The sequence below is a fragment of the Salvelinus fontinalis genome, chromosome 18 (genome assembly GCF_029448725.1).
Source record: "Salvelinus fontinalis isolate EN_2023a chromosome 18, ASM2944872v1, whole genome shotgun sequence".
Classification (NCBI taxonomy): domain Eukaryota; kingdom Metazoa; phylum Chordata; class Actinopteri; order Salmoniformes; family Salmonidae; genus Salvelinus; species Salvelinus fontinalis.
This window is the reverse complement of record NC_074682.1, coordinates 8,089,918-8,115,997: the sequence shown is the minus strand read 5'-3', so window position 1 is coordinate 8,115,997 and position 26,080 is coordinate 8,089,918. Positions and strand designations below refer to the sequence as shown.

The following is a 26,080-nucleotide window of genomic DNA, read 5'->3' as shown; positions in this document are numbered from 1 at the left end:
ATAATATGTACAGTAAGCTAGCTACTGATATTTGCCCGTCTGGAAGTAAAAGAACATGAAAAAGGCAACAACTTAGAATCAATCAATTGTAACATGACAACAGTTTTGACAATTGTCTTATACAAATGGAAATGAACGCTTACAGTTTTTCTCAATCGCATACAAGCAATTTTTGGATCTGTGTTGAAAAGTATCTATATCAGAACAGCAATGATCAAATGCTCAAATAGGCCTACAGAACTTCTGATCATTTTCTTGCCTTAGTACCAGACTTGCATATCTTAGACCTTTTGTAAAAAATGTTAAACAGATGTCATCAGTTAATACAAAATCCACTGTATAGTGTTTTGTTCACAGAATATTAAAACATTGCTTTCATCAGAAGAGAAATGTGTGCAATTGTGTTCACTGTTTCCGGCAATCAGTAAATACTACTAAACCACCCCATCAGTGCCATACCATGTACAATATATGGAAAGATCAAGGCAAAGAGGAACGTCTAATTGTTATGAGTTTTTTACAATATTGTGGACATGCAGGGAACGACGTTGGGTTGCTACTCAGTCATTATCGCCAACATTTTGACCTTCCATTATAGAGCTTTGCTATGGTGTGAATTGAGGCCTGTACATTCATTTCAGTTGTGGTCCTCCTTTGTATTCACCTTTCCTTTTTTTCTATTGTGGATTGTGTTTCTGTGCTCCAATGGAAAGTCTACAAAACTATGAGCAAACCAGCTTTTGCGTTGAATACATGGAATTGGATTGGGATGGTACTGATGACAGAATCCTCCACCCAATGTGATTTTTTTTTTCATCAAAAATTGTTTATCAGGATTAATATTTGACGTGTATGATATTGTTTGGTCAAATATACATAAGGAGAGTAATTACCCATAATTCTGCACTTTTGCAAAGTTGTTTTTAGTGGATTTAGTGACTGCAAAGAAAATACATTGATCTACTTGGGTTTTTAAAAGACAGACTAACTTTCTGTTTTGTCTGCTTGCACTCAAGAGATAAGTATTGTTGCGTGAATGTTTTTGCAGGAAGTCGTGTTCATTCATATTAGACATTTTTGACTGTATATGTCGATGTATTTATGTTTTGAGAAGGTAGCTGTCACGTTCCTGACCTGTTTTCCTTGTTTTTGTATTTGTTTAGTATGGTCAGGGCGTGAGTTGGGGTGGGCATTCTATGTTATGTGTTTCTATGTTTAGGTTCATTGTCTATTAGCCTGATATGGTTCTCAATCAGGGACAGGTGTTTTACGTTTCCTCTGATTGAGAACCATATTAAGGTAGGTTGTTCACACTGTTTGTTTGTGGGTGATTGTCTTCCGTGTCTGTGTATGTCGCACCACACGGGACTGTTTCGTTTTCGTTCGTGTTTGTAGTCTGTTCCTGTTTGTGTGTTCTTTGTGTTATTATTGTAAGTTCAGGTCTGTCTACTTCGTTTATTGTTTTGTAGGTTGTTCAAGCGTTCAAGGATATTTTCGTTTTCGTTATTATTATTAAAATTCATTATGTATTCATCACGCGCTGCGCCTTGGTCCGCTCATTCACCACAAGACTACCGTTACAGTAGCTACATTTTCAAAATGCGAAAACCCACAGAGTTTTGTGTCTTGTGGACTCTGTTTTGAAAATCCACAACAATTGTTCCATAAAATTGTTGTAGGCGATTGAGAAAAAGTGTAAATATGAAATACGGAGAGCGGTGTGTCATTTCTTTATTCTTTTTCTTTCAGAAATTCACCCAGCGATTTTCATTGACCATGAGCGGCGGTGTGAACATTAAGAACCTGTCCCAGGCCCAACCAGGCTCAGGTCTGGTTTCTGGTATCCCCCTACCCCGGAGCATGATCCCCCTCTCCAGACTGGACCCCAAACACCAAGGGGGCAGCGGCCTCCCTAACTCCACAGCACAGTTTCAGCTCAGCGCCAAAACGCATCCCTCCTCCACCTTTTCAAATGAGCTGCAGAGAGGTGCAGCTTTGAAGAGCCACATGCTGCAGCAGAGGGGTGGTATCTGTTCCCCTTGTCCCCCCTCCAGAGCCTCCTATGCCCCAGAGAGAGGCACAGGCAGCCGGTCAGCCTACAGCAGCCCCCAGGTCCCCAAGAGGCAAGCTCCACCACCACGCTCCAAGGACACTCTTGACCTCCGCAGCAGCAGCGCGCTATCCCAGAAGGCTTTGCGAGAACTTCACGTCAGGAGAAACGCAAACAGGAACTGGGCCTCAGGCGGGGTTTGCCACAGAAGTCTGGATGACAATGGAGACGCACAGGATGCCTTGTGCAAGCTCTCTGGTGGTGATGTCCACTCAGGCCAAAGCCGGGGCAGATTCTTCCACACTAAAGCAGGGAATGGGAACCTGATCACCTCTGTGTTGACGACCGCCCTTACATGCCAGGAGCGTAGGGAACCGGGAAAGCTCTCCAGCCAAGGCATGGGCGTGTCTGAGAGAGATATGTCCACCAACAAACCCAGAGAGTCCCATCTGAGCCAGGGTGGTGGTGATGCCAGTCAGACAGTCAGTGTGCCGCGCCGAGGGATTGAGCCAGCCCAAGTCAACATGGCCACTGTGGCACCTTTCACGTTCAGGTGATGGCAGTGTTTCACATTTTTAGACTGATAACATCACCGTTACTCTACTGTACCCTCACTGGCAGTATGTCTGGAATACATTCAAGACAGAAAACATGATTAGGCTTTTTAATATGTTTTATTATGGTGTAGTGAAACAATTGAAGTCTAAACATGTATTTGTTCTGCATATTAATTAGGTGCATTTCCCTCACAAAGCTGACTTCTGTATTCAAGTCATATAATTAGGCGTATTGCCTGTGCATAACGTTGTATCATTCTGTGAAGTGACGGCCATGCTGTGTGTGTAGGTTGCAGGCCCAGGATGGTGATGCCTCTTCTCTGGAGGACCTTAGTGACTGCTCCTCTGACTCCATGGAGGTGTGCTGTGATGACCTGGGTGAGTCACATTCACTCACTGCATGTCTTGCCCCATTCACATTACAGTATATTATGGTAGGCCAATTGAATTTGAAGGTAAAGCATTCTGCTACACTTGGAGTCCAACCAAGAATAAATGATTTAAAAACAAACAGGTTTTGTTGAGTAAATTCAACTTCCATTAAACATCTCTTGGACATCCTTTTTATTGCCAATTTATTGAAGATCCTGTATGTCTGTGGGTTTTACTGCCCCTGTCCTACACCACTAGGATTAAGGCTTAGGTGTTACATAAATCTTCAGACACAGGGTTTGGTACCAAATCTAGTCCTCCTGCTGTAGATGGTTATCGGAGCAGGCTTTATGGGTATTTTTTGTCGTTTTCAGACACTTATCTGCGTGTAAAGGCTTGGCATCATCCCACAATTCCCCCCTGACATATGTATCTGCTCTGATCTGGAGTTATCATCTGGGCCTTGAAGGCCACATGTATAAAGAAACAGACTTAGCTTTGGACATGATTTTGCAGCTCTGCGAAAATTATACCAGGAATAGTAGAACATATGGTAAGCATATGTTAGGTATCATTGTGGTTAGGTATCCTTAACCCATAGGATTTAGGATTTGATTTTGAATTTTAAGACCCCTTGAAGTATCAAACAAATATTTAAATACATTATTTGATTAAAAACATTTGGGGCGCCTTACTGCTATTAGCCCATACAAACGCATTGAACAACAGATTCACTACATGGAACAACAGATAGTCCACCCCCAAAAAATCTAAAGGAAGTTTGTGTCTGTCCTATATATCTGAGAGATAACAGAAAGATCAGGAAACATTTGTAAAAATGTTTGTTTTTTTACATGTATTTAACCTTGTGTTTTTGGCACTAGCATGTATGTGTCTTCTGTTTCCCTCTACGACACTCACAGGCAGTGCAGGAGACGTTAGAAGGGACTGTGACAAAATCACATTTGAAAGCAATGCAGATCAACACGCACACACACACACACACACACACACACACACACACACACACACACACACACACACACACACACACACACACACACACACACACACACACACACACACACACACACACACACACACACACACACACACACACACACACACACACACACACCCAGATGATCCCAATACCTTTCTGGTGTAGTTCAGTCACTACAAGCCATAAATCCTTCAGACTAACATTTTGGCATATCTAGATGTGTTATTTAGTTCATTTATTGAAGTAATGGCAGTAAGACCTAATTCAAACTCTTCATCAATTTTTTTCTTCACATTTCTTTCTAATAACCCCAGGTGTCCTAAATAGAGAATCAAATAGCCTGATTGTCCATGTTATTACTAGCTTAAAACAATTCTGGGTTAAGGAAGTAGGATGTGTTTTGAATTTTTTTTAAAGCTATGGTTCCTGTCACAGGCAAGTTATGGACCTAAACTCAAACCCTCATGAAAACATGAAAACGTTTGTCTTTATCAAAGAATGCAATTTTGGCCATACACATGTTTTCATATAAGTTATTGAACGATTTTTATTTTTAACACAAAAACACCATCTCAGTGGCCTTGTGGTTAAAGTGTCTGCCCTGAGACTGGAAGGTTGGGAGTTCGACCCCCAGTCGAGTTCACAAAAGACTGTTTGGCACTCAGCATTAAGGAGATGGATTGGGGTTAAGGCTCTGGTGCCTTCAGCAAGTACTCATACCCTTTGACTTACTCCAAATATTGTTGTTTCAGCCTGAATACAATATAGATTTTTTTTAAATGCACCAATCTACACAAATAACCCAATAATGACAAAGTGAAAACATGTTTTTGGAATTTTTTGAAAATGTATTGAAAATAAAATCCAGAAATATCTCAAGTATTCACACCGCTGAATCAATACATGTTAGATTTACCTTTGGCAGTGATGCAGTTGTGAGTCTTTCTGGGTAAGTCTCTAAGAGCTTTGCACACCTGGATTGTACAATATTTGCACATTATGCTTTTAAAATTTCTTCAAGCTCTGTCAAGATGGTTGTTGATCATTGCTAGACAGCCATTTTCATGTTTTGCCATAGATTTCCAGGCCGATTTAAGTCAAAACTGTAACTAGGCCACTCAGGAAGAATCAATGTTGCAACTCCAGTGTATAGTTAGCCTTATGTTATGATGTAGGTTTTTGTCCTGCTGAAAGGTGAATTTGTCTCCCAGTGTCTGGAACGTTTTCCTCTAGGATTTTGCCTGTGCTTTTATCAACAACAAAACATAAATAATCCTAGTCCTTGCTGAGGACAAGCATACCCATAACATGATGCAGCCACCACCATGCTTAAAAATATGAAGAGTGGTACTCAGTGATGTGTTGTATTTGCCACAAACATAACGCTATGTATTCAAGTTAATATCTTTGCCAAATCTTTAGGTAATTTAGGTTAGTATTGTGGAGTAACTACAATGTTGTTGTTCCATCCTTAGTTTTCTCCTATCACAGCCATTTCTTTCCTCTCTGGCAACTGAGTTAGGAAGGATGCCTGTATCTTTGGAGTTACTGGATGTATTCATACACCATCCAACGAGTAATTAATACATTTACCATGCTCAAAAGGATATTTAATGTCTGCTTTTTTTTACTCATCTACCAATAGGTAGATGCGAGGCATTGGAAAACCTCCCTGGTCTTTGTGCTTGAATCTGTGTTTGAAATTCACTGTTTGACTGAGGGACCTTACAGATAATTCCATGTGTGTAGTACAGAGATGAGGTATTCATTCAAAAATCATGTTTAACACTATTGCACACAGAGTCCATGCAACTTATTATGCAACTTGTTATGCACAATATTTACTCCTGAACTTATTTAGGTTGCCATAACAAAGGGGTTGAATACTTATTGACTAAATATACTTCAGCTTTTCATATTTATTCATTTGTAAAAATATCTAAAAACATAATTCCACTTTGATATTATGGGGTATTGTGTGTAGTCCAGTGACACAATCTCAATTTAATCAATTTAAAATTCAGGTTGTAACAGAACACAATGTGTAAAAAGTCAAGGGGTGTGAATACTTTCTGAAAGCACTGTACATCAAGTAGCTTCACACTACATAAACAGAAGATACTGTAGGCTCCTGCCCCTATAGGCCATTCTTTCTCAGGCAGGGGGTGGCAGGTAGCCTAGTGGTTAGAGTATTAGACTAGTAACTGAAAGGTTGAAAGATCGAATCCCTGAGCTAACAAGTTTTTTTTAAATCGGTAATTCTTCCCCTGAACAAGGCAGTTAAACCAGTGTTCCTAGGCTGTCATTGAAAATAAGAATTGTTTCTTAACTGACTTGCCTAGTTAAATAAAGGTCAAATAAAAATTACTTGTCTAAGACTACTTACTTAATGGAAGCCTGGGCCATGTTATGAATAAACAATATTTATTGCCCATAGTTACAGACAACAGAAATGAGTCTTCTGTTCTCTTAATTTCTCAACCGCTCTGCACACGTCACACAGACGAGTTGCAGCACAGAAGCACCCCTGGGTGTTGAGCATGTTGTGGGGTTAAGGGCCTTGCTTAAACACCAACCGGAAGGGGATTTTTTTTAGGATATGAACCCAGCAGCCCTCCAGTTGCCAGATCAATTTTCCCCGCACCCAACCCGGGATTTGAACAGACAACCTTTTGGCTTTAGGTCCAACTCCTTAGTCGCTGGGCGATCTACCGCCCCAGACAGATTGGTATAAGATATGTTTTTTTTGCAAATGTTGACAAGATGATAGGGATTCACCGAAGGGGAATTTTGATCAGAGCATCTTTGAAAACAAACAAAGGGCTGTGTTTTAATCTTCTGTGTTGTATATAAAGTGTAATATTGGGATGTTAACACCTACTTAAAATACATTTCAACTCCATATCTGACATACAGTAAGCTCCGAAACTATATGTTTTGTTTTGGGTTTGTTTTGGGCACTTTGGGTTTGAAATTATATAATTACTATGTGAAGTTCAGACTGTCATCTTTAATTTGAGGGTGTTGTCATCCTTACCGGGTGAACCGTATAGAAATTACAGCACTTTTTGTACATAGTCTTACCCCATTGTAGGGGACCAAAAGAATTGGGACAAATTCACTTGTGTTTGAAAGTAGTCAAAAGTTTAGAACTTGGTCCCATATTCCTAGCACGCAATGATTATGTCAAGCTTGTGACTCTAAAAACTTGTTGGATGCATTTGCTGTTTTGTTTGTGTTTCAGATCATTTTGTGCCCAATAGAAATTAATGGTAAATAACGTACTGTCATTTTGGAGTCACTTTTATTGTAAATAAGAATAGAATGTTTCTTAACACTTCTACATTAATGTGGATGCTAACATGATTACAGATAGTCCTGAATAAATCGTGAATAATGACGAGTGAGAACGTTAGACGCACAAATATCAAACCCCCAGAACATGCTAACTTCTCACTATTACAATAACATGGGGAGTTATTGTATCACCAGTACTCAATGACAGGTTAAAAATCAGGCTAAAACAAGGATTAAAAGATCAAACAGTTATGAGCATAAACTCTTTAAAACACACTCTCCTCTATCCTTGCGTCCGACTGCCTCTCTACACATATACACCTGTATTTCTATCAACTCAAATTGGTGGGAGGGGCCTACAATATACACTGCTCAAAAAAATAAAGGGAACACTTAAACAACACAATGTAACTCCAAGTCAATCACACTTCTGTGAAATCAAACTGTCCACTTAGGAAGCAACACTGATTGACAATAAATTTCACATGCTGTTGTGCAAATGGAATAGACAAAAGGTGGAAATTATAGGCAATTAGCAAGACACCCCCCCAAAACAGGAGTGATTCTGCAGGTGGTGACCACAGACCACTTCTCAGTTCCTATGCTTCCTGGCTGATGTTTTGGTCACTTTTAAATGCTTGCGATGCTCTCACTCTAGTGGTAGCATGAGACGGAGTCTACAACCCACACAAGTGGCTCAGGTAGTGCAGCTCATCCAGGATGGCACATCAATGCGAGCTGTGGCAAGAAGATTTGCTGTGTCTGTCAGCGTAGTGTCCAGAGCATGCAGGCGCTACCAGGAGACAGGCCAGTACATCAGGAGACGTGATGAGGCCGTAGGAGGGCAACAACCCAGCAGCAGGACCGCTACCTCCGCCTTAGTGCAAGGAGGTGCACTGCCAGCGCCCTGCAAAATGACCTCCAGCAGGCCACAAATGTGCATGTGTCAGCATATGGTCTCACAAGGGGTCTGAGGATCTCATCTCGGTACCTAATGTTTAAGTGTTCCCTTTATTTTTTTGAGCAGTGTACAATTAGCCAATCCTGATTCTACACACATTCCTCACACGTTCAATTACCACACTTAACTGCTGCAGGTGAAATGGTTGAAAAACATGCAAATTGGTCCCTTGGCAGACCACTCCCTACTCTTCCCTAAACATCAGACTGTTACCATGGTTACTCCATTGATTTTCAATCTAACCAAAGTTGCCCTAATAAAGATGCAATAGTCTTTACAAGCCAGAATGTTGAATAACATATTTACACTTACTTTACCGGCTCCACATGCTGTTGGTCTTTTTGGCGGTAGCAGTGGGGTATCACAGGAAAGTGTTGTTTACCTAACTTTGCAGCACCTCAAGGTTCTGTCGCTTATATTTTCAATCTTGACGCATTGCACGTGATTCACAATATGTAAGCAATAGCCGAATGTCACCGAACGTAGTCGCTGAAGCACGTTTCCTCGCAAACAGCTGAAAGTGTTCGCCGTTCAGTCTGTGGCTTAGGTTAGGCTCGGCCATATTGTGTAAGTGTTTGTCACGTGCGAATATTCATCAGTATGGAAAATAAAAACGGAAATACAAACTGATATACAGACCTGTGTACTGAAGGTCGCGTTGATAACACTTCCCTGTTATCAGATTACCTCTGACATAGAGCCAGAATCAGCGGACAACAGGCAAAGTAAGTTGAAATGAAGTTTGTTCAACATTCGGACTTGTATTGGGACTGTTCCGAAATGCCGAGCCTACATGTTAGAGACGAGTGTGTATGTATTTCACTCTCGGATTCTAAAAGATACAAGGCATGCCAACCCCAACAAATCCCCCTCTGCATTCGGCGCAGATTACCTTGGGTTCCCGAGCTGAAGCATCTCAGTAGGCCCTGGGCTGCCTCCCTCCGGAGCTCCTGGAAGTGTCCCCTTGGTCCCTCTGACGTCCATCAATAAAGCTGCGGCAGCGGCTGTCCCCATGGCTCACTTCAGCATGGGGGATTGCCGAACCACTTCCCCATTTGGGCTCCAGCCACGCCCCACCACCCGGCGAAATGCCTCCAGGTTTTCATCCAGTTGCCCCACCGCCTGTCGTTAAGCCTGTTCCACTCCCATCGTTTAAAACACTGTTCCATAAAACCTTTCTCCTCTTAAAAAGTTCAAATCATGGGTCTTCTCGTTGTAGCTAGGGAAATCATCCCACTTCTGACACCATGTGTGACGAAGTTGGCATTTACCTCGTGCACATAAAAAAAGTTTCTTTAAGTCTGGACTAGTTTTACTCCAAACATTTGTATGTATTGTCAATAAATACCCCAACGGATTAAAATCAGGCTAAGAGCTAAAAGCAAGTATTAAAAGTACAAAAAGGTAAAAGCAAGTATTAAAAGTACAAAAAGGTAAGAGCATAAAATCTAGCAAAGATATGCTCTCCGTTCTCCTCTATCCTTCTGCTTTTGCTTCTATGATATCACGGCGGTCCACAAACAATCGTTTAAAGTGCACGCCACCACCTTATCTGCTGGAACGTACGATCAATCAAAATCAGCCTAATTCTGTACTACCGTAATAAAAACAAAAAATCTAAACCAAATAAATCCATAACTTCTACCGCACCCTCCCTCCTCCCACAAAAAACCCTCCCAACCCCATCCATTTTTTTCCATATCATGGTGAAACACTCCACCCTTAGAATTGTTCAGCATGTCAACAACCGTTTCAACAGTAACATCTGTTACGCCCAATATCTCTTTTGCTGGCTCCACAATAACCTTCAAGCTGGCATTTCTACTTTCCACAACCCGAGTCGTACTGATAACCCTACCAAAGTAAAAGCTATGAAGTCAACTTTATTCATTAGCAAAGTGCCCTTCGACACTGCACATTCATAACCACAAGATTTCTGAACAGGCCCCCAAACCATGCCAGGGCCATCATAAGGGCCACAACAGTATGTCCACTTACTACAGGTGCATCCATGTAAACTCCATCAGTCCGCACTGTAGTTCTACCAATCTGTTTTATGGCCTCTGCGTACGATACATCATGACTGATCCTATATATCTGAGCCTCTCTAGCCTCTCTCTGTACCTGGCATCCACCAAATGCTGCACCGTGTTCCACCCCACGATTACAGCACTTAACCTTCACATTGCTTCCACATTCATCGTAATCACGTGCACCTCCACACTTGGTGCATATTTTTTCCCCCTTTACACTGAGCAGTTACATGTCCCATTCCTTGGCATTTAAAACACTGCAGTGCATATGGGACACATTCTCTAACATTGAAACTACCGAATCCTATCTGTACTTTTCCCAGCAAGACTTTCTCAAAACCTCAGCATGACTGATAAGCTTTCACTTCTTTGACCCTCTTTCCTGCTGATCAGCCTTTTGGCCCCAATCACTCTGCCTCCCTTCACATTTTCTTTAATATCATCTGTGGACATAGATATTGGGACCCCAGTGATGACTCACATCCATCTCCACCCTTAGGATTACACACTCGTGTATAAGCACCAGGGACATGGCTTTTAATCTTCTTCCCATTAAGCTTTTCCATTTTCAGAATATTCTCTTGCTGAGCCTGGCTACCACACAATATTAACAATCTACCATTTCCAATGAACCAAGCTAATTTGACTTCACCTACCTCTTTCTCTGCGGCGATAGTTAGTCGGACAGGGTGTAAGTGAGGCCCGGTGGTCTCATCAAATACTATCACCACTTTCCTCTCCAACACATCATTACTCTTGCTTCCTACCATGGCCCTCTTCATGCTTTCTTTACTGGACCCTCCACTGCTTTCTGTATCATGATCTCTCTTCTTCCTATGTCTTTGAACCTCATCCTCCCGCTCCATACCATCAGAACTGACACCCAGACTGTTTGCATTCCAGCACAGCTGTTGCTTCACCAACTTTTTCTCAATTTCTCCCGCACTACTCGCCGCCATTTCCGACCTCCAAACCTCTCTTCCTCAGCTAGCTTTATTCCTTGTCTTCTCTTTCGTTCTACAACAACTTTCCGTCTTTCCTTGTTTACTAACCGTATGTGTCATTCGATCAAGCGTCCGGATTGACTGTTTGCATAGGTTGTTTGGTGGTGGAACAGGAAACGGGGCGGTGATTCGATGATGTCAACGTCAGTCAAGGTAGCTAGTCCCGCCTCCCTCAATACTCCCTTCAGGGGGTTGTTCCGCTGTGAACTCCTGAAGTCCCAGATACTTTTCATCTGCAGCCAAAATGATGACCAACTTCTTTAATTTCTTTGATACTTGTGCCGTACAGTTAACAGATAGTAATAATACTTTATTACATTTGTAATGATCTCTTCATTTTACAGAATAATCTCGCAGTTGCAATGACCGCTACAAAATCCACCTTTTTAACCCATAGCATATCCGGTTCTCTTGCTTGGCACACATTCATGGGCTGCGGTTCATCCACGACCATATCTTCAACACTGTCACTTTCTTTCTCAACTATTTTGGTTGCCTCCACATAGGTGATCTGATGGACCATCCTGACTTTTGCCACCTCAACTTCCTTCAACATTACAGGGCACTCCAAGAACTCTAACCCTCAACTACCATCGACGCCCCGGAGATGACTCCCTTTTCAAGCGCCCTGCTCCGAAGTTCAAAACACGACACGTTGGATGTCAAGATTCTTGTAATTCCCACTGCACTTTCTCTCTGTTCCTCAGAAATACAATCAATCAGAACAAGCCCACTTCTGGTCACTCAAAGTAACTCCACTTTTCCCAGCGCCCGTTTCACCTTCCTCGAGACCTCATACGTGTCTCCCAGATATTCATCCTTATCCAAAAAAACTCATCCAAACAGGACACAAATCCTTGCCCGCATTACACTTACCATCCACTTCAATTTGAGACCACTTCCCTTTTGTTCTATTTCTCGACGCAACTGTTTTCCATTAATCATCTCCAACCTTACTCAACGCACTTCTTCTTTCTAACTCAGCAACAGGAGCGGCGCGTGGGTAAAATCACTGGGGAAGCCAAGCCCCCCCCTCCCAACCTATGTGTTGTGATAATTGCGTTGCTTGCTGAAACAATAAGAAGACACAGTGGCAGAATAAATTCAACCCCATCTTTGTTTTATCACAAAACCGGATAGAAACTTCTGCCCAGTGAAGTCCACAAAGCATATTGCATTACAGTTACAGACAGTTACATGACCTACAGCATGGTCAAGCAAGTTAATGTTTCCAACATTTTCGGAAACAACTGTTGATTTAGAACCACAGAGTTATCGCAAAGTTGCAAAGAAAACAGTAGCTGCCACCACTATTCCAGCACCCATTTCAACAACATCAAATCACCTCTGTTTAGTCTAGTACAGTGACAACTAAAAGATAGCAAAAACAATTTAGTCCAATCAACGTAAGCTAAATAGCACATGATGTGGCCGTCCATGGTTCTGATTTCTGTGTGCCTGTTTCCATGTGTGTGTGTGTGTGTGTGTGTGTGTGTGTGTGTGTGTGTGTGTGTGTGTGTGTGTGCGTGCGTGTTGGTACAAGCAGAAAAACATGTTGACTCGCTAATGCCATCCTCCTCTCTTTCATGTTGACGAAATGATCTGTCACTCGGTCATACAGTATACACTTTTATTTTTTGTTGTCCTCGGCTACCTGGCTAAAATGCATGCTCGCTAGCCTAACTTCCATTCATGGGCAACGTTAGCTAGTTAACATTAGTCTTCAACATCTAGCTGCATATTGAACTTCCATACTCTCAGGCCAGGGGCACAACAATGTATGAATTAATGGTTGGATCCGAATCGTCGTTATAATCATTGGCCAATACTGAGAATTAAGTAAAACCAAAAGTCCAAATCTCTATATCCTTCCATGACTAATTTAGGAAAGTCTCAATTTTAGCTAGCTAGCTAACCACCGGAGGACAACAACACAACGAGATGCAACAATTCAAGTTTCTGTCAATGACGTATGCTCTGAATTGGATTGGATAGGAGTGATGCCAAAATACAAGCTGGCTTCCCTTAACACTTTTTTTTGGTGCGCCAGGGCCATTCACAGTTGAGCTCGCTCAGAATAGCTCAACGCTGATTGGCACATTTTTTTAATACTTTTTTTTATCAAGAGAGGCCAAATGTTCGCTGGCTTTCCTTACCAATGCTAAGCATCAGACAGATGGCTTACATGTGGAGAGACAGAGGGCCGCTGTTTCGCTCACTCGGATGATTTCTCCTGTGAGATACTTTTAGCATCTTGCGAATTGAAGGAAAATGATGAAACAGAGAAACGAAAGATTAATTATTTTATGATTAAAGAAAAGATCTTGGTAAATTTTTGGGGAAGCCTCGCTTCTCTTGGCCTCCATGAATACACGCCACTACTTAAATTGATTTTGTTATGCCATCGCCAACTTCCCAGCAGGACAGTCCCGCCCCCACTGACCATCTCCCACAAACACATATACACCTGTATTCAATCAACTCAAATTGGTAGGGCCTACAATACACAATTAGCTAGTCCTGATTCTACACACATACCTCACACATTCAATTGACACACTTAACTGCTGCAGGTGAAATGATAGAAAAATATTCAAACTATAACAGGATATGAAATACGACTGAAAACAAGGCCCTTTAACAAACACTAAACACATTTACATTCACACTGAAAAAACGGAATGTTCAGTCTTTAGTGAGGATGTTTCACCATTCCAACAGACCGCCGCCAAAATGTGTCCTAATGTTCAAATTACAACTCTGCCACTGCTATGTGGTTTTTCCATGTTCCTTTTCAACATAAATCTATTTGAATTCCACTCTGCTTAGAATCAACCTTGCCCCTGATCATGTTTTGACAGATGATTTAAAATAAAGGAGAGCCGCACACTCTAGGAGCTCAGATGCAAAAATATTTAATTTACCAACGTTTCGACAGGCAAGCTGTCTTGCTCTCCTTTATTTTAAAGTTTTCTACTCCGCTAGCCAGCACATCGCCTAAATAGGTGTGCGTTTCTTTTTCTTCTAGATTGACAGATGATTCAACCATGATTAGCTACATTATATTACGATCTGATTGGCTAAAATGGGGTTCCAAGCCATCGACAATTCCCTGTAATCTGCACTGTCTGAAGTAGCTGAAGTAGTTGAAGTAGTTCCAGTTTTCAAAATATCAATGCGCCAACTCTGAGCCCTGACCAAAACAAAACATGGCAGAAAATGTATCTCACCTCAGATCCCTAACCGGTGGTAGCCACAAACTTTAATGAAGGTTATGTTAAAATGAAAAGATTATTGTTAAACTTGGCTCATGGCTGCAACACATTTTGTAACACAGACAGACCATAGTATGTATATCACTCACCTTAAGATTCTGCAAAAAAAGACATCTCTGCATAAACTAATTAGTTGTAGCTAGGTAGTAAAGTTTACCCTCATCGGTCCTGCATTTAGAATGTATCCAATTTCAGTTTGTTAGGTTGTTGGTTTGTTTTCTTGTAACTTCATAGCAAGTAGGTTGCTGCCTGGCCAGTGAGCATGCACGCTTGCTAACTGATGTTAAGTGAGCCAACCAATCGTCAATCAAGAAGCACTACACAAATTGCTGACAATTTGCCCTGCTACAGTGGCTGGCTAGCCACATTCTGTAGGTATAGCAGTCATTACATTACTAGCTACAGTGCCTTCAGAAAGTATCCACACCCCTTGACTTTTCAAACATTTTGTTGTGTTACAGCCTGAATTTGAAATTGATTACATTTACATATTGAGTCACTGGCCTAGACACAATACTCTAGAATGTCATAGTGTTTAAGGATTTAGAAATATATACAGTTGAAGTCGGACGTTTACATACACTTAGGTTGGAGTCATTAAAACTCGTTTTTCAACCAGTCCACACATTTCTTGTGAACAAACTATAGTTTTGGCAAGTCGGTTAGGACATCTACTTTGTGCTTGACACAAGTCATTTTCCCAACAATTGTTTACAGACAGATTATTTCACAAATAATTCACTGTATCACAATTCCAGTATGTCAGACGTTTACATACACTAAGTTGACTGTGCCTTTTAAACAGCTTGGAAAATTCCAGAAGATGATGTCATGGCTCTAGACGCTTCTGATAGGCTAATTGACATCATTTGAGTCAAATGGAGGTATACGTGTGGCTGTATTTCAAGGCCTACCTTCAAACTCACTGCCTCTTTGCTTGACATCATGGGAAAATCAAAAGAAATCAGCCAAGACCTCAGAAAAAAATGGTAGACCTCCACAAGACTGGTTCGTACTTGGGAGCAATTTCCAAACGCCTGAAGGTACCACATGCATCTGTACAAACAATAGTACACAAGTATAAACACCATGGGACAACGCAGCCGTCATACCGCTCAGGAAGGAGACACGTTCTGTCTACTAGAGATGAACGTACTTTGGTGCGAAAAGTGCAAATCAATCCCAGAACAACAGCAAAGGACCTTGTGAAGATGCTGGAGGAAACAGGTACAAAAGTATCTATATCCACAGTAAAACGAGTCATATATCGACACAACCTGAAAGGCCGCTCAGCAAGGAAGAAGCCACTGCTCCAAAACCGCCATAAAAAAGCCAGACTACGGTTTGCAACTGCACATGGGGACAAAGATCGTACTTTTTGGAGAAATGTAATCTGGTCTGATGAAACAAAAACAGAACTGTTTGGCCATAATGACCATCATTATGTTTGGAGGAAAACAGGGGAGGCTTGCAAACCGAAGAACATCATCTCAACTGTGAAGCACGGGGGTGGCAGCATCATGTTGTGGGGATGCTTTGCTGCAGGAGGGACTGGTGCACTACACAAAATTGATGGCATCATGAGGGAGGAAAATGTGGATATATTGAAGCAACATCTCAAGACATCAGTCACGAAGTTAAAGCTTGGTCACAAATGGGTCTTCCAAATGAACAATGACCCCAAGCTTACTTCAAAGTTGTGGCAAAATGGCTTAAGGACAACAAAGTCAAGGTATTGGAGTGGCCATCACAAAGCCCTGACCTCAATCCCATAGAAAATTTGTGGGCAGCACTGAAAAAGCATGTGCAAGCAAGGAGGCCTACAAACCTGACTCAGTTACACCAGCTCTGTCAGGAGGAATGGGCCAAAATTCACCCAACTTATTGTGGGAAGCTTGTGGAAGGCTACCCGAAACATTTGACCCAAGTTCTCTCTACTGTTATTCTGACATTTCACATTCTTAAAATAATGTGGTGATCCTAACTGACCTAAAACAGGGATTGTTTTACTAGAATTAAATGTCAGGAATTGTGAAAAACTGAGTTTATGTAACGATCGTTATCAGATTCCTCCTCCTCGTATGAGGAGGAGCATGGATTGAACCAAAACGCAGCGGGTGTTGAATACATAATGATTTATTAGACACGACGAAACAATGACACGAACTATACTTGAATAAACTACAAAATAACAAAACGAATGTGTAGACAGACCTGAACAATACGAACTTACAAATAACACGAAGAACCCACGAACAGGGAAAATAGACTACACAAAAGAACGATGTACAAAACAAACCAAAAACAGTCCCGTGTGGTGCACAGACACAGACACGGAAGACAATCACCCACAAACAAACAGTGTGAACACACCTACCTTATTATGACTCTCAATCAGAGGAAATGAAAAACACCTGCCTCTAATTGAGAGCCATATCAGGTCACCCAAAACCAACATAGAAACAGAAAACATAGACTGCCCACTCACACTCACGTCCTGACCAACTAACACATACAAAACTAACAGAAACCAGGTCAGGAACGTGACAGTTTAAATGTATTTGGCTAAGGTGTCTGTAAACTTCTGACTTCAACTGTACAAATTAATACAAAATGAACAGCTGAGTCAATAAGTATTCAACAGCCATTGTTATTGCAAGCCTAAATAAGTTCAGGATTAAAAGTGTGCATAATTAGTTGCAATAGTCTTTAGCAAGATATTTGAATGACTTCCTTATCTCTGTACCCCACATATACAAGTATCTGTAAGGTTCCTCAGTCGAGCAGGGAATTTCAAACACAGATTCAACTACAAAAAACAGGGATATTTTCCAATGCCTCGCAAAGACGGGCACCTATTGGTAGATTGGTTAAATTTAAAAAAGCATTGAATATCCCTTTGAGAATGGTGAAGTTAATAATCACACTTAGGATGGTGTATCAATACACCCAGTCACTTCAAAGATACAGGCATCCTTCCTAACTCAGTTGCCGGAGAGGATGGTGGTGGCTGCATCATATTATGGTTATGCTTGTCATCAACAAGGACCAAGGAGTAAAAATAAATGGAATAGAGCTAAGCACAAGCAAAATCCTAGAGGAAAACCTGGTTCAGTCTGCATTCCAACAGACACTTTCAGCATGACAATAACCTATAACACAAGGCCAAATATACACCGGAGTTGATTCCAAGACAACTTTGCATGTTCCTGAGTGGCCTAGTTACAGGTTTGACTTAAATCAGCTTGAAAATCTTTGGCAAGACTTGAAAATGACTGTGTAGCAATGATCAACAACCCACTTGACAGAGCTTGAGGAATTTTAAGAAGAATAATGTGCAAATATTGCACAATCCAGGTGTGCAAATCTCTTAGAGACTTACCCAGAAAGACTCACAGCTGTATCGCTGCCAAAGGTGTTTCTAAAATGTAATGACTGAGGCGTGTAGATACCTATGTACAGTAAATGAGATATTCCTGTATTTAGTTTTTACGTTGTCATTATTGGGCATTGTGTGTTATACCGGTGAGAAAAAAACATGTATTTAATCAATTTTGAATTTAGGCTGTAACACAACAAATGTGGAATAAATCAAGGGGTATGAATACTATCTGAAGGCACTATAGCTAGGAAGATAGAGTTTGTTCTCATTTCTGCTGTCGAGTCTCTGACGAGACTCTGCTGTACTGTAGGTAGCTAGCTAATGTTAGCGCACTAGTTAGCTAGCAAGTGAAGTGACAAGAAGTTTAGCCAGCTTGTGTAACAACCAACAGAGAGGAAGAGGCAGCTAATTGTCCCTGCTACTCAATAGCTGGCTAGCCAAGTGAGTATGTAGCAGTTATGGCATTACTACTAAGGCAGACTGAGGCCAATATTATCGTTCTGTCATCATCGGCATAATGGTACTTCTTGTTGTATGTCGCTTAGTAACATGGCAACAGTCAGAGAAGTAGTGGGGGATACGTTAATGTCAGAAATGAACCACACGGCTGCAATCAGAAACTGCTGACTTCTTCTTCTCTCACAAATAAAATGTTGCAATCCATTTTTCTTATAAGCACATTAACACACCCCCGACTGTGCGTTGCTAGGTAATTACCGCACACCTCAGCGGTTGAAGTCACTCGGCCTCCAGCCTTCCCACACCACTGAGTTGTGTGTCAATACCCTGACAATGCACAGTCTGGATTGTGTTAATGCTTACATAGGGAAGTGTGTCCAGTTACTACTATGAAATCGGGGCACCAGCCTGTTATCGGTGTCAGGAAAGTAACCTCACACTCAACGTCAACAAAACAAAGGAGATGATTGTGGACTTCAGGAAACAGCAGAGGGAGCACCCCCCTATCCACATCGACGGGACAGTAGTGGAGAGGGTAGTAAGTTTTAAGTTCCTCGGCGTACACATCACGGACAAACTGAATTGGTCCACCTCAGGAGGCTGAAGAAATTCGGCTTGTCACCAAAAGCACTCACAAACTTCTACAGATGCACAATCGAGAGCATCCTGTCGGGCTGTATCACCGCCTGGTACGGCAACTACTCCGCCCACAACCGTAAGGCTCTCCAGAGGGTAGTGAGGTCTGCACAACGCATCACTGGGGGCAAACTACCTGCCCTCCAGGACACCTACACCACCCAATGTCACAGGAAGGCCAAAAAGATCATCAAGGACAACAACCACCCGAGCCACTGCCTGTTCACCCCGCTATCATCCAGAAGACGAGGTCAGTACATGTGCATTAAAGCAGGGACCGAGAGACTGAAAACAGCTTCTATCTCAAGGCCATCAGACTGTTAAACAGCCACCACTAATATCGAGTGGCTGCTGCCAACATACTGACTCAACTCTAGCTCACTTTAATAATGGAATTGATGGAAATTGATCAAAAATGTATGACTAGCCACTTTAAACAATGCCACTTAATATAATGTATATGTATATACTGTGCTCTATATCATCTACTGCATCTTGCCGTCTTTATGTAATACATGTATCACTAGCCACTTTAAACTACGCCACTTTATGTTTATATACCCTACATTACGCATCTCATATGTATATACTGTACTCAATACCATCTACTGCATCTTGCCTATGCCGTTCTGTACCATCACTCATTCATATATCTTTATGTACATATTCTTTATCCCTTTACACTTGTGTGTATAAGGTAGTAGTTGTGGAATTGTTAGGTTAGATTACTCGTTGGTTATTACTGCATTGTCGGAACTAGAAGCACAAGCATTTCGCTACACTCACATTAACATCTGATAACCATGTGTATGTGACAAATCAAATTTGATTTGATTTGATTTATTGGACAAAACTGATCTTCTGAGAAGACTTGACTTATGCGTTAGTTCAACAATAACCTGGTAATATAATTGGTTTATCTGAAGGTATGAGTTCTTTACTAGTCAATTTGAACTCACTTCTTCAAGAGTAAGAAGACAACACAGTTCCATTATACATCAATTATAATAAGTAATCAAAATATTTACAAACGTAATGAGAATGATCATGTAAAAGTTTAGGGAACAGGGTGAAAGATACGAAGTAAAGACCTCGATATATCAGAATATTAAGATGTCCTACTGTTGCTTTTCTTTCTTGTTATCCTTTCTTGTTCTGAGTTTCCTTGTGATTGTTTCTCTTCTTGTCTCCCCAGGATTGTGTTCCTGGTTGCTCTGTCTTTTGGCTAATTCATTGATTTGCGGAGGCTGTGCTCTGACTGTCTTCTTCTTTCCTTGAAGATGGTTAGCTTAGGCGTCCGCATACATAGGTTCGGTTTGCTCCTAACAGAGCTCGGTTAGGTGGAGTGAATGTCTGTACTCACATACTCCTTTAAAATACCTACACTTGGAAAACAAGAAGCAACAAAATTACTGTTTTCCCCTCTTGAGATAGCAAAAGTACACAACCTCAAAATAGTCTGAATTAATGTGTGAAATTCAGATTTTACATTTTGGCAGAGGTCTTAGTCGCACAATTTTACATCTAACTAATATGTTTGGTGCAGTATTTCTCAAGTGAAAAAATGTACGTGAAAACTGTTGTTGAATGACAACAAACACTTAATTGAATAATCCCTACTGTTGACCAATCACTGACGAAGCAGTGTATACTTCGGCTACCGAACTTCGGCTAGCCTCAAGAAAACTTACAAAACATTCAAAAACGTACAAAACGTACAAAAACATACAAAAACATCACAAAATATTGTTATAATATATACACAAACTTGTTTCTGTCACACGACTGATCTGTTTCACCTGTCTTTGTGCTTGTCTCCACCCCCCTAAAGGTGTCACCCATCTTCCCCATTATCCCCAGTGCATATATACCTGTGTTCTCTGTTTGTCTGTTGCCAATTTGTTTTGTTTTGTCAAGCCTACCAGCATTTTTTCTGTGCTCCTGTCTTTCTCTAGTTCCTGTTTTTTAGTTTTCTCTTCGACCATTCTGCCTGCCCTGACCTTGAGCCTGCTTGCCGTTCTGTACCTTGTCACACCACCCTGGATTACTGACCTCTTCCTGCCCTGACCCTGAGCCTGCCTGCCGTTCTATACCTTTCGGACTCTGCTCTGGATTAATGACCTCTGCCTGCCCTTGACCTGTCATTTGTCTGCCCACCATCATTGTAATAAACCTTTTTTACTTCGAAACTGTCTGCATCTGGGTCTTCTCCTGAGCCTTGACAGTTTCGACTGGGTACTATTTCCCTAAAGATACTTTCTCTCCCTTGAGAAGTAGGTGAGCCCAGAGCGGGGCAGAGAGGAGGATAAGAGAGCTCCAGGGATAGATAGAGAGCTTTTCTAGTCCAGGGAGGTCACATGGTATCTTCACCTAGTTGTGAAGGGTTCTTTTTTATGACCCATTGTCTTGCAGGTAGAGAACATCTTCAGGGAGAAGACCTAAAGTTGGTTAAAGTCAAATCAACATAATGTTTTACATTTTTCAACATATGACATTAAAACAACACATTGCTACATTACTAACATTTTGATCACCCCCTGTATTTTTTGGTCAGTCGTGGCAATACGGCGAAATATGATACTGTATATTGACATGCAGTTGTTTTTCAGTAAACAGGTCAGACTGCCAGGCACATACAGTATATAGTCTATATTATAAGTCTACTGTTAATATGCCCAACTCAGCCCCTGTCACTAGTTCTCACTACAGTGACTGCTAACGTACAGTACAGTAGAAGCTTCATTACTCCACCTGTTTGATACATCAGGATCTAGGATCTCCTCCAGCAGTTTGTCACGACTGGAGGGCACTGCTGCTGTCTTGTCAGTACAGCTTTTCATAAATAGACATGTGGGAAAACACGTTTTCCTGACTGTTAAAATCACTCTCAAATCCCGGACAAAAGATGAAAACTGCTTAAAAAAGCCACTCTTAACTTTAAACTCCACTGCCTGTTTTAGTCATATCTTATCGTAGAAAGACAAGTACAGCAGGTGTTTGTACGTTTCGCATCGTCAAATGTTGAATAGGAGCTTTTCGATTTCACAGTGACATGCCTGTGAAAATGTTTAGTAAGAAGTTACTTAATGGTTGACAATTGGAGAATAGTCATTCTGCCATTACTATCCATTTACAAACATTCCTATCTACAACAAACCACAATGTAAACCTACAATTACCACAGGCCTAAGAGGAGAATGCAAAGGTCACTGGTAATGTAATAAAGATAGGGGGGCATTGTGTCCAAGTTTTGTACTGATTAGTACTGTTTAGGAACACCCAGTGCACGGATAATGAGAAAAGTACCTCATAAAACTGCATTCACTATAAAAGCCTTCAAAGTAGTCTCTTAATTATCGTGATGACTTAGAGAGGCTGTGGCCGCCCCTCACTTTATTCCTCTGAGAGAGGGTGGTGGAAGGTTGCATGGTTGAGTGGTCTTCAGGGCCGAATGGACAGATGCAGGACTGAGGTACCCAGTGATTTGATCTGGGGATCAACTATCGCCTCCTGTCAGGGAGTGCCTCTTGTCCCCCCGGGACAGCCCTGGGGGCCACTTCCAATCTGTCACTGTGTCTCAGACACTATTGATGAGGGAGAGAGGGACGCTCGGGTTATATGTTTATTTCATATGGATAAATGCTCTCTGTGGGACTTCATCAGTGTAATCAGTGTGTGGCTTCATTCGTGAAACAAAACAAGCAAACAAACAATCTTAAGAAAGAAATGATATGTAACTCTGATCTGATTGCAGTTATATCAACATTGACTGTCGGTAATGACGCTCAGAAAGGGGTGTATGGCAGCCATGTCTTAAAGGGGGCTGAAAGCACCAATTCTGCATGTGTTTTTCTGGTGCTCATTTGGTCTTGGTGGTGTGGTTCGATTTGGGTGTATTATGTTCCCATATCGTACCGTGGCAGTTACTGTTGTTTGTCCTTCTGGAGTAGCAACAACATAGCCACTACCTCTTCTTCAAAGTAGTCCGAATTAATCTAAGATTAATCAAGAAATCTGTTATTAAGTTTGAAGTTTTTACTGAGGGGATCTCCGAGGAGCGCAATTTTACATCTAGCTAAGGTGTTTGGTGCAGTATTTCTCAAGTAAAAAAAAAAGGTGCACATCTGGGAGTATTTCATGGCGAATCATGTTACAAAACAGGTCGTGGCAGCAGACACGATTCTCTCAAATGTTTTTTTCTTCTATTGTGGCAGTTGGGATGCAAGTGCGTATCGTCTCAATTCTCATTTTGTCCAAAACAGTGGCAGACTCGAGTGATCACTATCAAACACATCAACAAGTGGCCACTCCATAAAGGGTTTAGGGGCCAAGTGTTCTTTCAACAGAACATTGGCGACGTGTTGTCTTAAGTAAACAAGTCTAAGGAGCTGCTTAATGGGGGCAGGTTTGTCTCACGGTCAGGTTCTGCTATACGATTGCATAGAGTTCAAACAGCAAGGGCATGTGGGCATGATTGTATTCCAAACCCAACCCCTGTGTAAATCGTGACGACCTCAGTTACATAAATCTTAACTCTGTTTTTGGAAAATACTGACTTTATGACCAATATTATCCTACTTGCACTTTTTAGCTCATTTTTCCACTGGAATAAATGTTTCTGACTAATATCAATGCCACATAGGCCATTTTTAACAAGATACGTTTTTTTTGCATTCAGTTGCTCATTAAGAATTACTTCTGTTGAAACAACCTGTAAACATTTTGACATTTTTGGTCGGTTTGTCCAGGAACAATATAGTGGAATATTTTACTCTAAAAATAGTAATGTTTCTGTGGCATTAGACAAAATGCTCCCACATTAACACAAGGAGGTAAGATAATCACTTTACTGAGATTGGAAACGAGCAAGATGGATAAGCAGTTTGCTTCAGCCTTCCTCTACAGGTTTCCAGTCCATTGAGCTCAGCAGGAATGCACTAATATTCAGCATATAGGGAAGGTTGGGGGGGGAAAAAACACAGAATATTGTTTAATTCAGGTTTTTGCAATATCGTGGACCCTCAGTCTCGTATTCCGCTCAGCAAAATTATTTAAATAGTGTTTTAAACAAGATGTATATTTATGGTAGGATATCAATGATCACTCTGCTTTTCTTTGACCACACATGCACACGCACACACACACACACACACACACACTGGGCGAGAACATTTGGACGTTCCTCTACATCTTTTACGTGTTGCATCATCATATGTTGCAGCACCCCATAGCAGCTGAGTCGCCACAAAATGATTACACAGATTGTCCAGGGAAATTTACTACTGGCAGCTGTGGAGCTATCCCCTCATAGCCTCTTTACTCATAGACATACACACACAACCAGACACACATGTAAACACGCACACACACACACACACACACACACACACACACACACACACACACACACACACACACACACACACACACACACACACACACACACACACACACACACACACACACACACACACACACAAACACACACACACACTGCTGGCCAGTACATTCGGAATAGTGTCCAGATCTGTGGGAAAGCAACGTCTGGATGCTGTTTCACCTTCATCTCTCCTGAGGAAGGGTGTCTCTCTCCTAGTTCATTAAATCAGTCGAGAACAGTCTGGAAATGGGCTCGCCGTATCATTGGCTGAGTACGTTATGATACTCTGTGTGGTCTTTTGTAAGCTAACATTCTCTTTATAAGGACTTATGCACAGTTGATATGTTGGTTATGCAGTAGGGTTGCTCAGGCAGAAATTACTTGATGCAATTGCAATATCTTCAGCTACATTTTCATAAATATGCTCATACAGAAATACTTTCAGAATATTGTGATCAACTTTTTCCCATCCACAAATATCTACACAACAGGAAACAAGCTTGTCAGAGCAGCTTGGGAGTGAGGTCATCATCAATGGACTCAACTCAGCATGGGGGCATCGCTTGTGACAAGCAAGAACAAAACATGACATTGTTTTCAGGCCCCTCGCTAAGCCACATCAAATGACTCCATGGGTCTCAGAAGAACCCCAGGTGCCACGGGACCCACATATCAGGCCAGTGGAGTGTGTGGGGCACACGGTGGGAGAGCAGTGAGAAAGGGCCCTTGAGGCATCGTAACAAACTAGTCCGTTGCATTGCATCAAAGCAAAGTGAACCATAGTGGTCACAAAAGTTTATTGGTTCTCCTGGTTAAGAGAAATTGTGTTTCATTTCTTTTGAGCACAACTTAGAAATGATTCCTTGATTTCTCAAGCGGGCACATTACACACATACTGTATGTCAACACACATAATTGTGCATACAGTATGTATGCACACTATATTGTACTATTTCACTTTAATAGAAGATATAGAGGTTAATAAACAGGTATGTATTTCCCAGCTCTGTTGTCTGTGTGAACAGAAAGCCACCTAGCTGGTATAGCAGCCCTCATGCAGTATTTAGAGTCAATGAATGTCCACTTGTTCTAAGGGGAGGGGGTGAAGCAGACAGTCATTTTGCAGTAATTCCAGTGCTATACTTACATACTATAAGACATTATGAGTCTGGGTTGGATGCTGTTACCTGGGTTTAGTGCTTATGCTGCTTGCAGCTCTTTCCAAAGTGTGCTAGCACTTTATTTTACAGTATTTTCCTAGTATTCAATAGGAAATTGTGGTATCAAATGGCACCTAGTTGCACTTGTTTTATTGAATTTATTGAAAAATGAATAAATAGGTTAACTGTAATTACCATTCCACCATTTCATTTCTTAGTACACTGAACAAAAATATAAATGGAACATGTAAAGTTCTGGTTTCATAAGCTGAATAAATGATCCCAGAAATGTTCCATATGCACAAAAATTGTATTTTTCTCAAATGTATTTCACAAATTTGTTTACATCCCTGTTAGTGAGCATTTTTATCCTTTGTCAAGATAATCCATCCAGCTGACAGGTGTAGCATATCAATAATCTGATTAAACAGCACGATCATTACACAGGTGTACCTTGTGCTACGGACAATTAAAGGCCACTCTGAAATGTGCAGTTTTGTCACGCAACACA

General features: G+C 41.3%; 1 protein-coding gene across 4 annotated transcripts in view; it reads left to right on the top strand.

The window, feature by feature from the left end:
• The window catches only part of LOC129814886 (neuron navigator 1-like), a 126,570-nt gene that overhangs the window by 16,200 nt on the left and 84,290 nt on the right, over positions 1-26,080 (top strand). For all 4 annotated transcript variants that reach the window (XM_055868016.1, XM_055868015.1, XM_055868013.1 and 1 more), the window contains exons 2-3: positions 1,750-2,603; positions 2,897-2,985. In XM_055868016.1, coding sequence (XP_055723991.1) covers positions 1,777-2,603; positions 2,897-2,985 — 916 coding nt within the window. In that variant the 5' untranslated portion in view covers positions 1,750-1,776. The remainder of the gene's footprint in view (positions 1-1,749; positions 2,604-2,896; positions 2,986-26,080) is intronic.